Source organism: Parus major, chromosome 1 (genome assembly GCF_001522545.3).
Source record: "Parus major isolate Abel chromosome 1, Parus_major1.1, whole genome shotgun sequence".
NCBI classification, from domain to species: domain Eukaryota; kingdom Metazoa; phylum Chordata; class Aves; order Passeriformes; family Paridae; genus Parus; species Parus major.
In genome coordinates this window covers 109319874-109340528 of record NC_031768.1, presented here as the reverse complement: position 1 = coordinate 109340528, position 20655 = coordinate 109319874, and the positions used below count along the sequence as shown (strand labels likewise).

The following is a 20655-nucleotide window of genomic DNA, read 5'->3' as shown; positions in this document are numbered from 1 at the left end:
AAACAAAACCTCTCCAAGATATGTCTAAGCCCACAGCTCAGGAATGGAGCAAAGTTGTGTTCTTTGTACCACCCTCAATCAGCAGGGAAAGAAGAAAGAATGAACTGGAGGAATTAAAGACATCAAAGATTTGTGCAGAGACTTAAATGACCAGATACTACACCTGTATTCCTGTTGCTTTAATGCACATGAGGTGTAAAGGCCAAATAAATTGAGGCTGGCCCAGCACAAGTGTTATGTGGCTGGAATATTCAAATTCTGAGCACAGTCTTAGCTGCAAAAATATTCCAGTTTATTTCCCCTTTTTAATCACTAGTATTACTGGGGAGACCCTGAGATTCAAATGTTTGATAAATACACCCAGATTTCAGTCTCTAAGGAGATAAAAAGGAATATGTATGCAGAAGGGCTCTAGAGGAAAGAACCAGGGGTGAGTGTCATCTGGATCTGTGCATTGCCCAGTGCCCAGGGGTTGCTCTCACATCGTGGTCAGACATTCATTTTGTGGGGTAAGTGCCCTCCACTTTCTGAAAATCTTACTCATTTCACAATTTCAGGGCATGCAGAAATTTAATTTAGTCTTGAAAGGCCTCAATTATTTGCTGTTTTGGTCCTAGCCAGAGCTACCTTGTTAAAGAATGTCATGACCAATGACTTTTCAATCTGCCTTTCAAGTCCTACTTTACATGCTGAAGCTGTGTTTCCAGCTTTGATCCTATAAAACACTATTTTTCAGCCTCTTTCAGTTTGTGGATCTTCTGCATATTTTTTTTCAGTGCTGTTCTGGTGCCTGTACAATGAATTTCAGTCTGTTGTCAAGACAGCCATTATCCCAAATGTCTGCATTTTCTAAGCACCTCTAGTAAGTGATATAAAGTTAAATGACCCAGATGTTTTGGTTGTTGTTGTTCTGTTTTTTTTAATCAAAGAATATTCTCTGCTGATTAAAAGAAACTTTGTAAAGCTCTTGAATGCTTTAGTTTGCTGCAGGTATCAGTGGCTGCTGTTTCTTGTTTGGAGTAGCAAAGCTTCAGGAAAAGGCACAAAGTGTGTTTTCTGCTGCTTTTTCAAGTCTTCTGGCTGTCACATTGGGTTACTCATGTGCTAGAGTGTGACAGATAGGGAATCCCTGTCACAACCACCTGCAATCTTGTGGTTGTACAGCTGTTCTGGTGGCTTTTGTCCCCATTCTGCACTGTACTTGGAGATTTTTTTTTAAATCAGCCTGGCATTAACTTTCTCCTCACCACAGCAGATGTAATGCACAGACACTGTTCAGTGAATCCTGCAGAGAATTTGAACTTGTGAAGTCTCTTTGCCTTTGTAAATAACGTTTAGATGATTAATTGGAAGGTGGCAATGTTAGTGAATTTCCCAAGTTCACCTTCCAAGTTGGGGTTTAGCAAAGTCTGCTTTCCCCTCAAAATGAGGCAAGTCACAGCAAGGAGGAAGTGGAATGTGCTCCTTCAGTTAAGCTTTGTTCATGCAGTGACAGGATTGAACCCATATGTCTGAATAGCTCTGCAATAATTAAGATATTTGTTTCTTTCTTTCTTTCTTTTTTCAAGCTAATGCAAAGCATTTCACCCTGCATGCAGCTAAATATAAATTGTGTCATTTCTAGCAGTTTTTCCATGTATGGGCTCTTCTTTTTCACTTGTCATCACAGGCTATGCTGGGAGAGCCATTTCAGAGGAACTGTATGTGTTTGTAGGATATTGTACGTTCCTTCCATCTCTTAGCAAGAGAAAAATGAAAATATCCATGGGTGCTCTGAAGAAAAGAGTGCAGTCCTATCAGCTCCTGCAAGTGTTGGGCTGTGCCTTCCCCAGAGGTACTACAGGATGGAGAAAACCACATGTACCTTGTCCATAATTAGGTCTGGAGCCTTTCCATAGCAGTTTGTGATCTCAGCACGTTTCTGCAACATCCCTTTTTTAATTTGCTGGGTTTTTTAATGTCCCTGTCATGGAGATATCATCTGTAGCTGAGACTCTGACGTTAGGATTTGCTTTTATTTTTGCTTGCTATCTCTATTGCTATGATCAAGAAAGATCTTGAGGATAAGCATAGCTCTCTGGCTAGTTTAATTTAACAGAGTTCATATGAATATGAATCTTCATCAGTCTCTGGGGTCCTGCTGCCCCCCACAGAAGCATTTCTTAGGTGTGTGCCACAGTCAAAGCCTCCTGTGAGCCACTCAAAGCCCATTTTAAAGGAAATGGCTGATGCATGAATAGCTGTAGGTGTGGGTTAGACTGGTGAGCTGACCAGGAGATATTTTTGCCTCCCCTCACCCCTCAGCCCTGTTCCTACACTTGCAGCTCTCTTCAAGCTTGCAGAGCATGTGTGCTGCACATTGTGGCTGTGAACCTCTCTCTCTCTGTAGTGGTTTAGATTTGCTGATTTTGTTTTCTCGGTCAACGCACCAAATAAATGTCGTGGTTTTAAAGCAGTAACTAAAAAATTACTAGAAAACTTACTTATTTCTTGCTGTGAGATATGGACCAGAGCAAAAGCAAAACAGGCTCAAAACTCAAAAGGAATAAAGAAAGTTTATTAACAAAACTACAAGAATAAGAACACCAGAATAAACTTTCAGAAAACCCTTTTATCCCCCACCATTCCCAACCATTCCCTTGTTCACATGACAACATAGAGACAAAAAACTTTGGAACTTTGGTGTTTAAAACAGTCTCAATTCCTGCTACAGTCTTTTCATCAGTCTTTGTAGAGAAACAGAAGTCTTCTTCTGCTAATCTATGGAGTTTTTCACGAGAAAACTATTTCTGTTATAGTTTTCTATTTCTCTGATGCCAGCTGCCCAGAAATCTGCCATCAGAGTTCACTCTTTCCATTTCACATCACTCTGAGGTGTGTATGGGTCATGAGTCTAGGGATGGCATTTTTTAAAGATGAGTTATTCAAAGGCAAAAGTCCTCTTCATCTGTCTCTGTGAGCTTCGCTGGAAAACAGTTTTCTCATTGCCCCAAGGCCTCAAATCTTCGCTTCACTCTGTTCCAGCACCACACTGTATCACAATTACTCTCTCTTTTGCTCAAAATCCACACTTTGAACAATCCATTCCTCCCAATATACTCTGCCATGAATTAAAGGAGTTTTTTTTCAGAACATTATTGTCCATCTCCATAGCTTTAACAGAAAAACATTTCAGCTTATAAAGCATCTCCTTATTCTCTCTTCCCCATCTAAAACTTAACTCTTTTCTTCACTGTCTTTGATGGTTTTTATGATGTCTTCTTCGTGTTGATTGTCTCTCTCTCTGTCTCTCTGGGAAAAGGAGTAATCTGTACTTTTTATCTAGGAAGTAAAAGAATTAAAGTCTTGGAAAAGCTGCAGATGTTCATGGTGTCAGGTTTCAGTCCAGCAGCAGAAACTACAAACTAAACCAGGCCGGCCGGCTCCCTTTCTCCCCACACCCCGCCTTCTGCGGCCTTGTCCGGCCTGGAGGGGGAGAGGAGGCCAAGACAGAGCCTTGTTACCTTGTCAGAGGGTGGAAACCCAAAGAGAGCAAGAGAACTCTGGCTTTACATCTTCAGGCGGTGTTCACAAGTTGATCTCACTTTTCAATGGTCAAAACTGCTGTCAATTCTTAGAAATGACCGATAATTGGTCAGGAGAAAAGACTCCCATCAGCCACCAGGAGCTTCAACTTCCTTAGCTCTCAAAACTATCTTAAAAGTGAAGTCACCCCATGACACTCTCCCAGTGCTGTCCAGTCCTGGGTGTCCCTGCCCTGGCAGTTTGGGCTGTAGCCATGGCCATGCTGCTCCACCACAGGGGATGGATGGACAGAAGGGCCGCTGCAGCTGTGCATTGCTGGTGCTGCAGGCCTATTTTCTGTTTGCTTGTGTTGAGTCTCTGGATTTAGCTCTGCTGGCTGCCTCTGAGTGAATCTGAGACCGTGTGTTTCCCCAGTGAGCACTGACACACATTAATGGCAGTAAAAATAGGTGTGCTGCCCATGCTTACCAGCCTGTGGAAAGGGAGATGTGCAGAGTTGATATGTACAGATTTCTCCATAATATTTCACGGGTTATTTCCTGCTTTACTTGCTAACTCAGGTTTTCCCATCTCCCAAGCTCCATCAAGGCCTCATGCCATCTATGGAATGAATCTCCATTCCCCTTTCATGAAGCCTTCAGCGTGAAGGGGCAAAATGACCCTGTGAGCTTGCAGCTCACCAAGTAAAAAAAGTTTTAGTTCACCTTCAAACTACAAATTCTTGGTTGACTACAAAGTCTTAGTTTTTTTTTTATTTGGTCCATCTTCCCTCCCCCTTTTTTCTACTTGTGATTTCTGGTAAGCCTTACAAGGTGTTTTTTGTCTGCAGTAATCACACAAAACTCTCTGTCTTTATATAAAAAGGGGAACTGAATTCTCTGCCTAGCCAAGGGTGCTGAGAGCACTCATTAGCCAATGCTAATTAATTAGAAATTAATGCCAGATCTCATCTAACAGTTTCATTGTATGTGAAATTTGAGAGTGCTGCTCTTAGAAGAGGCTGCTGATTGATGACAACACAGATTGTGTGTGTGCTGTCATCTTTATCCTGGCGTGATTCCTTTTGGTATTTTTTTTTTTTAGCTAGTGAGGATGTGAGGGACAGAAGAAGCCTAATGGGACTTCATATACTGTGTGATGTATGGGGCACTTGCAGTCAGGAATATTGAACTCATAAATGTACTCATTTGCCCTGGAGTCACTGAGAGGGAGACGAAATGCAGGACACCGCAATGTCACAGTCGTGCAGAGTCACTTCTGTAACAACAGAGCGGCAGCAGCAAGGCCGTATTTTTCTTGGATTTTACTGCAAATGTGTAAGTGGGCTCTGCTCTCGTTGGCTGGAAGAGAAGGTGAGCTTTTGCTGGATTAGTCTTTATGCAGACCCCTTTTGCATCTTGTTTTGCTGAGATTCTGGATGTTTTGGGGTGCTGTTTGGAAGCGACCCTGTGCATGCTGTCTGTTCTGTGTCGTGTCTCCACCACAGCACTGCAACCCTAAGCTCTACCAGCTTGCCCTTCAAGCATGAAGGTGAAATGAAGTCGAATGTGCACATCCGAGGCAGATGGTTAGCCCCAGTCTTGCAGTGGTATTTGAGAGAGATTTTCTTCATCTTATTTCAGCAGCACAGAAGGAAATGAAAGTGTTTCTTACTGTAAATACTTTTTTCTCTCTCCCTTCCTCTGCACTGCTGTGAGCGTCTGAAGACTCACTTCGCTGCTTTTCTCAGAGAAGTCTATTTCTGTCTCATCTTAGATCAGTTTAGGCCTGCCCTATGCACATATGAGAAAGGCAGCATATTGCTGTGATAGCCTTGAACCAAATTTGTAACACTGGGAGCAGGTGAGATGCAATTGTCATTGATAAGAAGTCACAGTGGCCAAACCAGCGGCTGAAATGTGGAATTTTTCAAGCATAGCCAGATTGTTTGAAAAACAGTGCAGAGCACAACACAAGGGTTTTACCCACTTCTCAGAAATGTGTGTGTACACGTGAATCCACTGCATGGAGCTTCCTTAAGGGGCTGTGTCTGTGTCTGTCCAGAGAAATGGCACTAAAATATAGGCTTCCCAGCTGCATCCTGAACCCAACTGTTGTAGTTATTCCCCAGCACATCTGCTAAGCATCTGAAAGCATCCAGATATTGGCTCTAAAGCAGTCTACTTCCTCCAGTGAGTGAGACAGTTCCCCCTGTGTTGTTTGTTTAACCCACCCTGGCACTTGGGGCAACACCCAGTGCACTTTAAGCCACCCCAAAAAGTGCAGTCTCTGGCCCTACCTGGCTCTCCAGATAACTGGTTCACAGTGTTTCTTCAGGACTGGTTTTCCAGCCTCATCTCTTTGATCTGCACTCCAAACAAAGCTGAGGTGGCTTTTGGGGTACATTCAGTTTAGTTTTGCAGTGCAGCTTAACTTCCCATAAGCTTTACTCTTTGCCTGGCTGTGTGGAGCCTTTCCTGCATGGCAGGTACCACTCAGTCACTAAAAGAGCCTGGCAAAATTCACATTGGCAACACAGCCTTTGGGAACAGAGGGAGAGCTTTGTCCCACACCTCCTTCCTGATGGTGAGATGTTGAGGAATGATCATTTTTAGTATTTCAGAAAACCAGCTGGTTTTCATGTGCAGTGCTTTCTCTGACTGCACTAATTTCTCCTCCCTGGGTGGGGATGCTGTACTTTGATAAACTGGAAAAGGATGAAAGAAATAGGTGTTTCTCCTTTGCCTGCTCTTGGCATTAGATTCTTCCTAAATGAAGTGAGCTGACCAGGAGATATTTTTGTCTCCCCTCACCTCTCAGCTCTGTTCTCACACTCGCAGTTACCTTTGAGCTGCGGGACTTTGCAGAGCACATTGTGGCTTGCATTGGCTCAGCCCGAGTTCAGTCACCCAAAACCCTTGCAGGTCTATTTTGAAACATCATTCAATCTGTCCACTATGGCGCTTCTTTTTTTTTTTCACTCTTGCTTCTGACATCATTTCCCCAGCACTATATTCACCGAGCTCTGTAGCCAGATCATCTCCTCAGCATATGATGCAAGGAGCTCTTTGAAATGGATTTCATCTCTCCTTTTACTCTGCTCTGCTTGCTGGTGATAATAACTGTTACTCAAGGTAAGGAGGATTTTTCTTTATGGGGTTGGCACAGACTTGCCTAGATGAGCAGACACCCTAAATTTGCTCCAAGATCTTTTAAGGACGCTACCAGGTTTGGGGCAACCTCAAATAATGTGGATACTAATGCATGAAAGGGGAAGTCAGACCAAAGTAAGACAGATTCTTTTTCTACTAAACAAAATATTGTACTTTCTGAGTGTCCTGTGTCTGTAGAAGCTTTTCAGCAGGGAATGTAAGGTCCTTGTACGCAGAGTTCTGGCTGGAGAGCGTCGTGGTCCAGCTCCCAACACTCGCTGTGACCTTGGGTTAGTCCCCAGGCTGCTGTTGCCCTGCCATTTACCCATCTCTGATTTACACACCACAACTTAATAATGTCCAAGTGTACTGTGAGACCTGTTCAAGTTAAAACTGTGACCTTACTCTTTGGGTGAAGGCAGATGTGCACCTGCAGCTGTTGTTTCTGCTACCCTCTGTGCAAGGTCCATGGCATTGATGCCCTTTCTTTCCACAGTCTCTCATCTCTGCTGGGGGCTGGTAGATGCTCATTTTAAATTTAGGGAGAGAAAAGACCAGCTGTTCAGCCTTTTGTTTCCCTGTGTGCACGGTGTGCACACCATTCCTGTGCTCTCGAGGTGGGGGAAGTTGGACCTTATAGAAGACATCCCACTCCTCTGATTTTCAGTCACTGGTGATCCAACTTGTCCCTAGGGTTGGGTCTGTCCCTCTTATGTCTCACCTGGGCATTGTCCTTCCTGGGAGACAGCCAGGAGGGGATGGATGGACATGGCAAGCTTGCTCTCTTTCAGGCTCTGCCATCTGGACTGGTGCGCTCAGCGGCGACTCAGCAGTCTTTTCTTTGGAAATCCAAAGCCTGCAGAACTTCTCCAGTATGAGCAAGGAGGATAAGAAATGCTCTACAACTGTCCTAAATGATACTTTGCTGGCCAAGTGTGGCACTTCTGCCAGTAGATGGCTGAACTTAGAGAACGGCTCCCTAGTGCTGAGGAGCGTGGAGAAAGACGATGAAGGAAAATATGGATTTGTTTTTCAGAACACCACCAGAAATTTTACACTGGAAGTATTTGGTAAGTGGCCTTCTTAGCAACACAAAGCATTTCAACTTGTGAACCTGGTTGGAAGCCTGATGCCTTGAATTTTTTCCAAAGAAACTGCTTGAGCTTGCAGGAGCTATGGGTGCCTCTGGGAACCATGTCAGTCTTCTCTCCCCTGTGGCCTCAGAATTCCTGCTCCCTTTTGTGTGCCCACTCATCCATCTGCAGGCAGCAAAGGCAGAAACAAAGTCACTTCTGTACAGGATCCAGCTCATTGCTTGGGTTAATATGGAGAAGGTTTAGGAGGGTTTGTCCTCCTGGTGAATTGTGCTCCAGGCAGACAGAGAGCGTTGCTCTGGTCCTCGTCACCACCGTTCCTTTTGCAGGGCTTTCACTTGCTCAGGCTTCTAAGATAAATTGAAGCGTGTGAAACTGTAATGAAAATGTCTGAGCAAACCGGTCTCAGTGAAGATAAATGAACCCTTACACCTTTTGGGTGCAAACAGGCGGAACTGCTGTGCACAGGAGGTCAAAGATGTGACTCCTTGGTATGAAGAACAGGGGCTTAGACTGGAAGTAGTCAAAGACTGCAGGAGTGTCCTGGGTTTGACTTCCATTTCAGTGGATTTACTTTGGGAACATTTGCCTCCTTCTTCTGTTCTGTTGCCACCCCTAAGGCAGGGAAAATCTTGCACAGCCAACACATTCCTGGAGGCAGGGAATTTTAACTGAAGATGATGTCCTAGTGCAAGAAAGTGATTTCTGAGCTTATTTCCATGGATGGATGTTGTCAGTGTTACTCCTGCTGTCAGAAAACCATACCAGTTCTCTATCAAGTTTGTATTTGCAAAGTAGCAAATGTAGGAAGTAGGTTTGCTCCTTGTAGTAGGCTGAAAGTGAAAAATTGAGGAAAATGTAGCAAGAGTAATGATTCATTGATTAATTTTAAAATATCCCGCTCTGGGTATCATATCTAACTGTAGGCATCTTGTGTTTGTACCCATGTTGGCCATGATTTGCACCAGTTCCTCTCTAAAATGGAAGAAGGGGCAGAGTAACAGCAGAAGTACAAACCTCTGGTGGAGAGGAGGACTGAGTATCCTCCAAAGCTATGATTATTGCTGATTAGAGAGGAGAGCTCTGGCTGGCACATGCTTTGGACATTTCCACCATCCTCTCAGACCAGGGGCTTTTATTTTTAATTATTTTTTTCCAATGTCACTTAGGAAAGTGAAAAGATGCCAGATTTTGGTGGCATCCCCAAAGCAGGGATCAAGAGTCACTTGCAGGGTTGGGGTGGGCACTGTTAACCATTTCAGGGCAGAGTGCAACCACTCCAGAGTCTGGTTACTTGTTTCTGTGCTCCCCTGATACAGTAAATGTGGTATTACTGGGATTGCTGGTAAGGGAAGCTTCTGTTTTCACTGCTGAGTCCTCTCCTCACCTCTTTTCTCCCTGTTTCTGTTGCCCCACGCTGTGTGTGACCAGAGCCGACCATTGGTATCCAGTGTTTCCCTGATGGGACTGCAGAGCTGTCCTGCAACGTGGCCAGCAGCCAGATCCTGGTCTTTCGGTGGCTGCTGAATGGCACCCACCTGAAAGCCGAGGGGGCTTGCATCAAGGATGCTGGGAAGAAGGTTCACCTGGGCAAAACTGAGCCTGGGGAGTTTGTGTGTGAAGTTTTGAAGGGGAACAGTGTCACGAGGACCAGGCCCATCACGCTCTCTTGCAGCTACGGTGAGTAACGGCATCTCCAGAAAAATCTTCCTTTTGGTCTCTTGCAGCAGCAAACTGAAGGGTTGTTGGTGCCCTCAAAACATCAAACTCTTCTGTCCTCTGGCATGTCTCTTCCAGAGTTACCAAGTCCTGCCTTTAGAAAGTGACCCCTTGCTTTCCTTCTCCCTCTTGTGCCTTGGACTGGCACAGCCTACGGTGACAGATGCCATAAGTTTTTTGAGGAGTCCTTTTACCCAGCTCTGCAGCAAGGATGGATCTCCATCTGTCTCTTTTCCTACTTTTTGGTGATGGAGATTTGCACCCTCCTGTTCACTGCTCCTCTGTGCTTTAGGAACACAGGCTGCTTTCTACTCTGACGTGCATCTGTGACCCAGATGCCTTCCAGTTTCTGTGCATCCCCATAAGAACCCTTCCACTAATTCAGCCCTGATGCTGCTGGACTCAGTTGAAGTGTTTTGCCTCATCTCCTTTCCCCTTATCTGGGCCAGAAGCACAAAAGATTTTCTGATCTATACAAATGTCTCTCCATCAGCCCCATCCATTAGAAGTGGGTAAAGACACAAGTCATTTACTTACGGAATGTAGGGTTTTTCCCTCTCCATATCCTTGCTCAGACATGTAAGTCTGAGAGAAGGCTGGGATTTTATCTATTAGAAAACTATTCATAAATGCTGAGCATTCTGATTGAATAAGGCCAGAGTTTAATGAGACAGAAAATCTGGATCCCTGGATATCATTTAATTTGCACCTCCAGTAGTGAAGGCTCTTTTACTCTCTGGCAGCAAAGATGGTTATCAAAGCTACAGGCATAACTTAACCATAAGGTTTTTTGACAAATTTTGCTGTAATTAATTTAATCACTTTTGCCACTAGAAAAACTGTTCTGTAGCATTTTAGAAATTGTCTGGGACACTCCAGCTCCATGGCAGATACTGTCTTTTCTTCTGGCTGGCATGCAGTTGGTGTGAAAGCAGCCCTCCTGTCCTAGTCCCTGTGTCCAGTGTGGTGGCATTCAGCAGAAATGCTGTGGGCTGTCCATGCCTGGCACCACCAGCCAGTCTGTGCAGATTTGGCATTTGTGGCTGTGGAGCAGTGGTCTGAACTCTGCCCAGTCAAATTGGTTGGAGGCTGCTCAGTGTAGTCAGACCCAAGTTGGCCGAGGCCCTGGGGAAGGAGGATGTGACCATCCATGAGCTGTTCGGGCAAGCCCTGTGATAAATCACACAAGTGCTGACAGATTCCATGGCTGATCCTGGGTGGCTGAACAGATATCAATCTGTTCCCCATTTCCTCTTGGAAAGCTCATGAGGGAATTTAGTGATATCTCTTTGGGGATGTACACGCACATAAACACTTATTTGGAAGGGTCTGAAAGAAAGAAAGTGGCAGTGATTCCACTTCTTAGTCACCAAATGCAACCAAATTTGTAAAAAGCGAATTAAAGCAATTCTGGATGCCAGTAAAATGAATTGAAGAGGGAAATGGGTTAATTTCCCTTAATTGAAGGTTAATTATTTTTGTGGGTTATTATTTGCTCCAGGCAAAGGGCTGAATTGAGTTTTTCCACTGTAGGTAGATGATCTATGTAAAAACATCCACTTGGGCAACCCGTTGGCTGTTTAAATTAATTTTGAATAAACATTACCAAAAACCAATTTGGCAGAAATGCCATAAACTTCCCAGGCAACACAGGGCTCTGAACTCACAGGATTCAGAAGTTAAGAAGTCAACGTATGTAAAAGATTTTATTGATTAATTACTTGTTCATTGCTTATTTATAATACAATATTTTATTTCAAAAAGACCTTATTAACAAGTGGCAAATTTTTGGGAAAAAGATTCAGGAAAAAAATTCCAACTTCTATTCATAATTTTGACAAGATTCTCTAAGTTTTCATAAACTAAAATAATTAGGGAAATTATTTCTGAGTTGCTGAAAGTTCTTCATTTTGAATATTTTTTTTTTTTCGAATTGTTCTTAAAAAGACTGGAATAAGCACTCTGAAAATACCACAAGCAGTTGTTTTTAGTGTCCTGGTGAGTAGGTGGAGTATGATGGTGTATAGTATATCCTGGAACATTTAAAATTCTTCCTAGTCTCTGGAGGTATGGAGCAATTAGTGCTTTTGAGGGCTTGAAAATAAGCTCCAAATGAGCTGCAGTGCTGTGCTGTGCAGGCATGTGTGCTGCTGGAAAAGGAGTTAAATTATTCAGAAAGGGATGGCACAGGCTTACCTAAGGAGTTTTAAGGAATTTATGTTATCCTTAAAGTGGAGCTTTAACTACGTGGAGTACGGGCTTTTTTGCACATGGCAAGAAGGTTTTCCAAGAGGCTGCCCCAAGCTGGAGCAGATGACCTCAGTGAAGGAGCCAGCCTGGATGGGTCTCTCTTGTGCAAGTCTGCGATGCCCTCTACCAGCTGCCTGCTCAGCAGCAGCCGACCTGCGGCTCTGCCCCGTCACAGCAACCCTGAGCAAGGGCTGCTGAGCTGGGTAATAATTACCACTGACTTGTGCTGCCCTTCTGCTCAGCCATCTGCAGCCCCCTGCATCCTGCTGCGTGTTCTGCGCGCTCCTGGCCGCGCTGGGGAACAGAGCGGAATCCTTCCCTGAGCAGCAGCAGAGACAGGGAAGGATTTCTTTTCCTGTAGCTCTAGCTCGAGTGGTCACAGTCTTTGAGGCAGTGCAGGCTCTGATGAGACTTGCTCTGGGGTTGGTGCAGTCATTACATGACTGTCCTAAGTGGATTCTCTGATACCAGCTCTGGGGACAGACTCTGCAGCTTTTCCTTCAGTGGGAGGTGTTTCCTTAGGTCTCCCTCCTCACCTGCCCCTTTTCATGCAACTTGTTGAAATGTAGTGTCCTTCAAACCACCACCACCTTCTCTGTTAAATTTGATTAAAACTTACAGATGACCTTAGATGTCAGTGATCAGAGCAGGCAGAAGCAAATGCATGCAGCTTAGGCTCACAGGCCCCTTCTCTTAATGAAAAATTCCATGCCATAATTAAGTGATGTGACATAAATCACAAAGTGCCACGGCTCACAGCGTCAGCTGCCCTGATCCAAACTAAAGCAACAGATGATGTCAACAAGCTCTAATCTGGCTGCAGAGTTGCTCCCACTGGGGGAAAGGCGTTTGTCCACCATGGTACCTAACAATGCTGTGTCCTTCTTGCAGACCTGCTGCAGTACCCGGGGTTCATTTACATCCTGGCAGGGTGTGCAGCGGGTGTGCTTATCCTGCTGGTGGCTTTGCCTGCAGCCATATGTTGCTGCATGAGGAGGAGACACAAGTTCATCCCCGTGCCTTCAGGTGAGTGGGGAGTGCTGTGACCCCCCTGTGATTAATTTTGGAGAGGACTGTGTGTGTGCAAGCTGGGGCTGACATGGCCTTAGAGTAACCTGGGCTCAGCTGGGTGTCTGTGTGTCCTCCAGCCTGTCCTCCCTTGACCTGCTGTAGCACAAGTCTGCTTGCTGATTGGCAGCTTCTATGGCTAGCAGGGTCTTGGATGAAACCTTGCTTTTCCTTTATCCACCTCACACTTGTGCCCTCACCCTGTGCTCCTGGCCTGAAGAGAAACCCACAGCAAAACCTTTCCTATGAGCAGTAAAACTGAACCTGATTCAGGTGTGGTCCCGAAATGACCCCAAGGTTTCTGATGGCAGTCCTCTGTCAGCACCAGTCCCTGAGTGCAATCTGCCCATGCCACCTCAAGCTGTGATCCTGCCAGCATGGCCAGGCTGCTCTCTGGCAGGTTGGCAGTGACTCTCCGTTCTTGGCATCTGCCTGCTCCGGGAGCGGGGCCGGGGACGCAAACACGTGCTGGGGCTCTGGTCTCACAGCAGACCTGCCGAGGCTGGGGCTGTGGGACGCCTCTTCCTTCAAATCTCTGGTTTTGGTTTCACAGAGGAGGAGAAGGATGATGGATTAACAATGTCAGTGGTGTCCGGTGAAGGCACGAAGAGCCCCCCCAATGGAGACCATGTTGAGGCTCAGGCTGCCCAAACTGACCGTCCTCCAAAGCCTGGTGAGTCCAGTGACCTGTCTGAAGTCGGACAGATACCTTGTTTTGGAGGAGCACAGTGTTTGTGGATGTGGAGGTGACAGTAGAGAGGGACCTGGGACACGCCAGAACAGGGGAGGTGCTGCTCCTTCTCCAGGAGTTGCAGCAGGGCATTTTTCAGTACCTTGCTCATGCCAGGAGAGGTAGAGGCAGCCGTCCCACAAGCATCCCACAGAGGGTGCTGCCAGCAGGCTGCAGGCTGGCTGTTCCAGTATCTCCTGTGCTAAAACACATACCTCAAAAACAGCAGCCCCCCAGAACTCAGCAGTTTTCCTGCTCTTTTCTCATCCCTCTCCCCTTTTTATATATGATTATAAAAATCAGTGTTGTTTTTGTAAGCAGTCATCTTTAGGACAGCAGGAACCAATATGCTGAGCTGTAGACACAGCTAAATCCCATCAAAGCCAGAGGCCTGTGTATTTTCTTAAATTGAGGCTAGAGTGGGAATTTGGTCACATTTTAAATTCTTCAAAGAAATCGAGAATAAACCCCCACAGCTTTAGCACAATACGGTCAAGAGAGTGCGGTGATAAAAACCCTCCAGAAATGTCCTGTTCTGTAAGTGCTTGATATTAATACTCCACTTTTTGCATTATGTTTCCCTCAGTTTTGCTTCCCAAACACAAAAGCTGGCAATGGCTGGCCTAGGAATGCACCATCATCAGCTGAAGTAGGTTTAGCAGAGACATCATGAACTGGAGCAACATTACATAGGTCACAGCCTGGTCTCAGCACTGCATTTCTGGTGTCCTTCACTGCACCGTGCACAGCCTTCTATAGCTCTGCTGTGCTTTATGTCTAACCTTGGATGCTCTTTGCTCTGCTTTCAAAATATTAAATGCTACTCATGAACATTGAACAAGAAAGAGAATAAAAATAAAAAGTCTTTCAGGTCATTGTTTAATATTAATATACTTCAAGAGTAGAGGTTTTAATAAAAAATTCAAACATTATAAGTTTAGCTAAAAAGTAGCCCATATTTAAATGTTTTGCAATTAAGTAAAAAGCAGAGATGCATGTGGAAAGTAGGTGAGAACTGAATGTGTGCTGTTAGCCAGCTTTAATTATTCAGATGTAAGTGAACACATTTGGTTTGAGTATTTTGGTACTAAAGGTTTGGTAGTAGGAGTACTAAAGTACTTTGGTCCTAAGAATCCAGCTAGCTTCAGTACCAAAGTGCCCTAAGGCATGATGGATAGCTCAGTAAATGAGCAGTTACAGAGGAAATTGAAATCTGGCTTGCAGATGCCAGGGGCGAGGGGACTGAGCGGATTAGGCAGCCTGCAGCACTAGGGACCAAGGGATGAATTTCCATGAGGGTGAGCCATAGTGTGGGCACTTACAAACCATTTCTCCCTTTTCCAGACGCTGCCCAGGTTGCTCAAGGCATTGAGCCCCAGCCACTGGTGGAAGAAAACGTTCAAGGGCAGATAGAAGCTGAGGAAATGCCAGATCCTGAGGTCATAGTCGATATGGAAAGCCAGGGAGATGCCTCAGACTGCTTCCCAGATCCAACTGATGACTGATCTGACAGTGCTTGCTGCTCCACCCTGAGGCCTGTGACACTCTTTTACATCCCATAGTCTCACTGTGTCTGGAACATTTCAGCAGGGGAAAGCCGTGAGGTGTCAGAGCTTCTGACCTCACTCACAAAGGAAAAAAGGAAATACAGAGAAAAGCACACACGTGGCTTTAAGGCCGCACTGCTGTGGCCCGACAGGTTCACTAACAAACAAAAGCAGGCAGCTCCTTGGTGCTTTGCCTGCAAACAGAGCTGCAGCTAAACCCGGGAGCCCCAGGAACCAGCCTGGAATGAGACAGGCGGCTCCTCCTGCCCCCTGCCCACCCCATGCCTTGCCATGTCTTTGCCAGCCAGGGCCAGGCACTACAGCCAGGCTGAGGTGCCCTGCCAGTCCCAGGCAGAAACCAAGGACTTGCCAGAAATTTCCTGAGAAAGCTTCTTCTCAGGAGACTTCAGGGCATTTTTTTGCCAGGCCCCGCCAAGGAAACTCAAAGGAGGTTTCAGCTCGGTATCTGCTGTCCTGGGTGTTTATCTGAGCTGCTCCTCTGAGCTCCAGACCCTGTGATTTGGCAGCAGGAGCAGTGGTGGGGGCTTGAAATTTGACTTGCAGCTGCTGTGTGCGGACCTGGGGTGATGCTGGCTTTGCTCCCCCCTTGGTGCCCCAAGTGACAGAGGGGACAGGTTACCTTTCACCAGAACCCTGGTTGGCTTCTGCTGCTTGGGCTGTCCCTGAGCTAAGCCAGCGCTGTCACTCGCTTGCCTGCAGCAGGAGGGGGCCTGGGGCTGCAATTTTGTCAGAAACCTTGATTTAACGCTGAGGTTGTTGATCAATGCAAGCATTAGTGCCTTTAGTGTGATAGTTTAGCTACTGCAAGCTGATGAAGCTGGACATCTGCCTGTGCATGTAGGCTTATTTGGGGCTGTGTTATTTGCACAGACAGGAGCAATTTGTAGAATCTCTTAGGTAAGTCTTGCTGCTATGCATGTCCTGTTCTGCTCAGGGGAGGTGTGCCTGTAGAGCAGCTGGGGAAGACCTGCAGGGAAGAAGGATGCAGGCAGCAGGTAGCTGAGTCCCAGCAAAGCTGCCAGGGACTGCAGGGCTGTCAGGCTGCAGGGAGTGCTGCAGGATGTGCTGCCACGGTGTAAGACAATTTTAGTAGTCAGAGTGAGGTGTTAAATCAGTTGTTAGTGTTACATTAGCCTGCTGGGCTAGAGAGTGTGGTAATAAAAGCAGAGATGGTACAGACTGGGACCAAAAGGGATGGGGAGGTGTGTACTGCATTCCTCTTCTCCCCTGTCATTTTGTCCCTGTTTTATTGTGCTGACACTGTGAATCCCTTGGAAATGGGTTTAAGATAAGCCTGGTGAATGCCATCCAAGGAGGGCTGTGAGCACCCCAGCAGAATCCAGACAAAACCCAAAGCTTCTCTCCCAGGTGAGGGAGCTTACCTGGGAGTCCTTCATCTCTGTGTACTTGCCAAGGCTCTGCATCAGTGACACCCAGCCATAGGTGATTGTTCTCGTTGTTTCCTTGTCCTGTGACTGTCTTTAGAAGATCTTGTGTGCTGTGTTGGTGGTGATTCAGCCTGTCTCCCCTTTTAAAGGCTGCCGTAGGAATCTGATTTTCCACGGTAAGAGGGAGGTGATAATTCTTTTCCTTACGGTGCTGTTCTAACTCTTTTCAGTATAAACATTCCTCAGAGGCTGTGAGTTTAATGACAGAAAAGTGACACAGAGTGCCTGGGGGTGGCAGTGCAGAAGCAGCGATGCCAGGTGAATGTCACCGGGCCAGTGTCACCAAATTGGGGGGATGTAGTCAGCGTTGCTTCATTCTGCACTTTCTGGCAGGGGCAGGAGGGGACACTCGACTCCAGCACATTCCTCAAAGGCTGAAATACTGCTCTGAGCTGCACTGGAGAAAACAGGCAGTGTTTCAGTGCTGAGGGTGAGAGCTGGGCCAGCCTTGTCCTGCTGTCCTGGGGCATCCCAGCTCCAGCTTATCCCAGTGCTGCCTTCCTGCTGTCAGCCCTGGGAGGGCTGGGGGTGCCCAGCAGCTGTGAACACCATCACTTTTATGATCCTGGTCCTGGAAGGATTTTTCCCATAGAGATGTGAGAGGTCTTTGTAAGACAGACTGGACCACAGCTGATTTTTTGTCCTTTACCACTGAAAATGCCATTGAGCAATGGGGCAAAAGTTTCTGTTACTGTGAGGTCAGGAGAGAGTGATGCAGCCTGTGTTCTTCCTTTAACTGTATGTGCTCATGCCCAGCTATTGTTCTTTTCTGGTGTTTTATTTCTTTTTCCTTTCCCCCCATGATTCATTTTCTTCCAAATAAAAAGATCTGTTTTCTACCTTGTTTCGGAACTGTTTAAGTTTTGTTATTTAATAATTGTGTCCTTCTGGTTTTTACAGGAAGTACAGGCTTATTTTCAAATTTATACACAGCCAAACGAAGGAAAGGTGATAACAAGTTATTGCTGACTAGAGCTGACTTGGGGGGTCAAGGGCACAGAGATCATGAGGACATTCATCTGTGGGTCACCCCAGGAGAGGCTGTAGGATGGTGGCACAAAGCCTGTCCCTGCTGGAATGTGTGTTAGTGTTTAAGTACATTCATGTGCACCAGCAGCTCACCAAGCCCTGCTCTGGTGCCTTGTCTGAACTGGGAGGTGCAGGGCAGGGATGCAGGGTGATGGCTTTACCCATCTTTATCCATCTGGATTTTTTTGTGACACCTGAGCCACCTCAGCTGTGAGAGAGGAAACTGGACTGCATAGCACCTTTTGCATGGAGGAGGTGGCTCATTCTCACCCTTAGACAAGTGGTCCCAGATTGTGGGTAAAATATGATATGATTGTATCAAATCCCTTGAGTTTACCATGTTCCAGGTTTATCCCTGGAACACTGGTGTGACTGGGCATGGATGATCCTGTCCTGCAGTCCATGAGTCCAACATTCCAAGGAGTCATCTGCCTGAATTTCCAGGTGTTTTCCAGCCTGACTACGGTGCTGGGTCTCCCAGGAAAGATCAGGAACACTTTCCAGCCTGGGTCTGACAGAAAAACAGGGTAGGATGTGGATGGTGCTATCAGGAATTTAGCCAGAAACAGAGGTGCCTGTGCTGCCTCTTTGGGGTTTCTGGTGCCTTCAGTGAGGCTGTGCCATGCCAGCCCTGCTTTCTCTAGGTTGTTGAGAGAGTCCTGGTGCCTCCAGGTGCCTCTGGCTGCCTCTGGGGAGCTGGTGCTTTCCAGATGATGGGAACTGACCACCACAGCATCCTTTCTGGCCACTGGTCCTGACTGGGGAAGGCTGGGAGTCGTGCAGCTTCCATCCCTCTGCTCATCAAGTGCTGGCAGGATGAGGGGAGCTCTACTCTGTGGGAAATGTGGATGTTTTGGGATGTGATATCCTCCCATCCAAGACAAACCACCAGTGGTTTGTAGCATTGTACAGAACAGAGGTTTAGATTTGAATCCATGTCAATCATGGTGGGAAGAGTTTGCTTGTGGCATGTGCTGAGCAACAACTGACATGAAATGCAATATGTAATCTTTTCATCATGTAGTTAATTTAGTTTATGAATATAAAAGGAGAGCAGAGAATGAACTTACTTGACTTAAGATCAAAGTGAAAGCAAAAGCTTCCAAGAAAACTGTTGTAGAATGGTGAGCAGAGAAAATGGAAGGATCCCCTTAGATTTCTTTTAGCATTCAGGATGAACTCATCCCCACAGAACTATCATGACAGAAAAGCTCCCACATCCCAGCAATGAAACAGTGCTTTGTTTTTCAACCTCTGCCTCAGGCTGCTGTGCCTGATGTCCCAGTGGTTGTGTATGTAGCCCTTGGGGTGCTGCCTCAGAGCCCAGCATGGGAGCAGAGACACCAGGGCCGGAGCCAGCAGTTTATGGGGAGCTGCAGGACCAGCCCTCAGCTCTACAGAAACAAGAGCAGAAGTTGGTGAGTCTGAGAGCAGACAGACAAAACTGATAATGGTCAGTTTACAATAGCAAACATCTGTTGTACTGAAGTGATGTGCAAGCAGTGGTTGTGTGAACTTCTGATAGAAATCTCTGTCTTGCTGAAAAAAACCAAAACTCTAGATTTTAGGCATGTACATGGTAAGTTCACGTCACCTTTTATGAATTATTGCAGCTCATTTCAAAACAAACAAACAAACAAGAGGTTCATGTTTAATGAACCTGTACCAGCCAATGTCACAGATAGACATCTTTAAAGCCATTTCTTAAAATGAAACAGCAAATTCTGGTGGTGCTGTAAAATTCAAACTGGTATTACTACCACCAGGCAGGCAGGAGTGAGATGCTCCACAGATTTCCATAGGTAAGCACACAGAAGTGGTAGCAGAAGTGGGCAAGAACGGCAGCATCACCCATTTCTGTCTGAGGTGGAAGCAGGAGTCTGTGATGTGTCATGGCAGAAGCTTGGATTAGTATTTGGATACTGTTTGTGCCTTCTGCCAGGCTGCTCAGTGCCTGGGACCTTTGACAACCTTGGGTGCTGCATTGGTTTTGTTCAGAGTAAATGTTGCATTTCCTTTCTGCAAGATTACCTGACTCATCTCGAGCAGAGGATATGGCTAGAGACAGCAGGGGTGTCTTTACTGAGAACCTAGAAGGTCCTAAGCCTTTCTAAATATTTGTACTTTTCCAGCAAGAAAATCATAGAAAGGTTTGGGTTGGAAGGGACCTTAAAGTTCATTTAATTCCAACACCCGTGCTGTGGGCAGGGACACATTCCACTGGAGCAGGTTGTTGCTCAGATCGCTGTCCAACCTTGAACATTTCCAGGGATGGGACAGCCACAGCTTCCCTGGGCCATCTGTGCCTCTGCACCCTCACAGAAAAGAATTTCTCCCTGATACCAAATCAAAACCTGCTCTCTTTCAGTTTGAAGCCTTCACCACATGTCCTATCACTGCATGTCCTTGCTGGCAGGTGTTGGCTTAATTATACCAAGATTAATTTAATTTTGGTGTGATCAGTCAGCAGGTTTCTTTGGGCTGTGCAGGACCACAGGGAAGTGCAGCAGTCTTTCTGCCTATGCATGCTGCTGGCATCATTGTCACCTTCATGAAGATATTTCCTGCCTGATGTGGGAGTCCAGCCCCAAGCAGCCATGAGGTGGGCAGGAACCTGACTTTGTCAAATTATTCATTACTCTTGCAAGTTCATGTACCTGGCACAGCTGTAGTCTGCTCACTGTGCCAAACACTAATGCAAGGAAAGTTCCCATCTGCAGAGGTGGAAAACATGGATGGTCGATGTCAACTTATTTTTAAATTGATCTATTTTTCTGGTTAGCATATTCTGTGTCACACTTAGCCAATATCCATGATAAAATACTGAATGGGGCCATAGTAAAGTGTGTGTTTTATAGCTAATATAAATATAGTTACTGTTGGAAATTCTATGCAGAATTTTTTAAACTGATGATGGCTACTGATACTTTTAGTATTGTCTAACACTACAGAAACTAGATGCATTTCAGACCAAGAATTACTTGGAGGCAGTTCTCAGCAAATCCTTTGGAATTGCAAATGCAGTACATTGGAGAGAATGATTGTCTACTCCCATATTATATGCAAATGGAATAAAGAAATACATCTGGGTGC

At 45.9% G+C, this 20655-nt stretch overlaps 1 protein-coding gene across 2 annotated transcripts; it reads left to right on the top strand.

Annotated features, from left to right (window-relative positions):
• The first annotated feature begins 345 nt into the window (after nucleotides 1–345).
• On the top strand, nucleotides 346–17377 carry LOC107201445. Of its 2 annotated transcripts, none has more exons than XM_033518675.1 (6): nucleotides 346–509; nucleotides 7448–7726; nucleotides 9182–9430; nucleotides 12611–12745; nucleotides 13341–13460; nucleotides 14862–17377. In XM_033518675.1, exons 2-6 carry the CDS (start codon nucleotides 7531–7533, stop codon nucleotides 15020–15022), a joined length of 861 nt encoding a protein of 286 aa, XP_033374566.1. In that variant the 5' UTR covers nucleotides 346–509; nucleotides 7448–7530; the 3' UTR covers nucleotides 15023–17377. The 2 variants fall into 2 exon arrangements, with proteins under 2 accessions (XP_033374566.1, XP_015476583.1); XM_015621097.2 differs by lacking the exon at nucleotides 346–509 and adding an exon at nucleotides 6491–6638.
• The last annotated feature ends 3278 nt before the right edge of the window (nucleotides 17378–20655 follow it).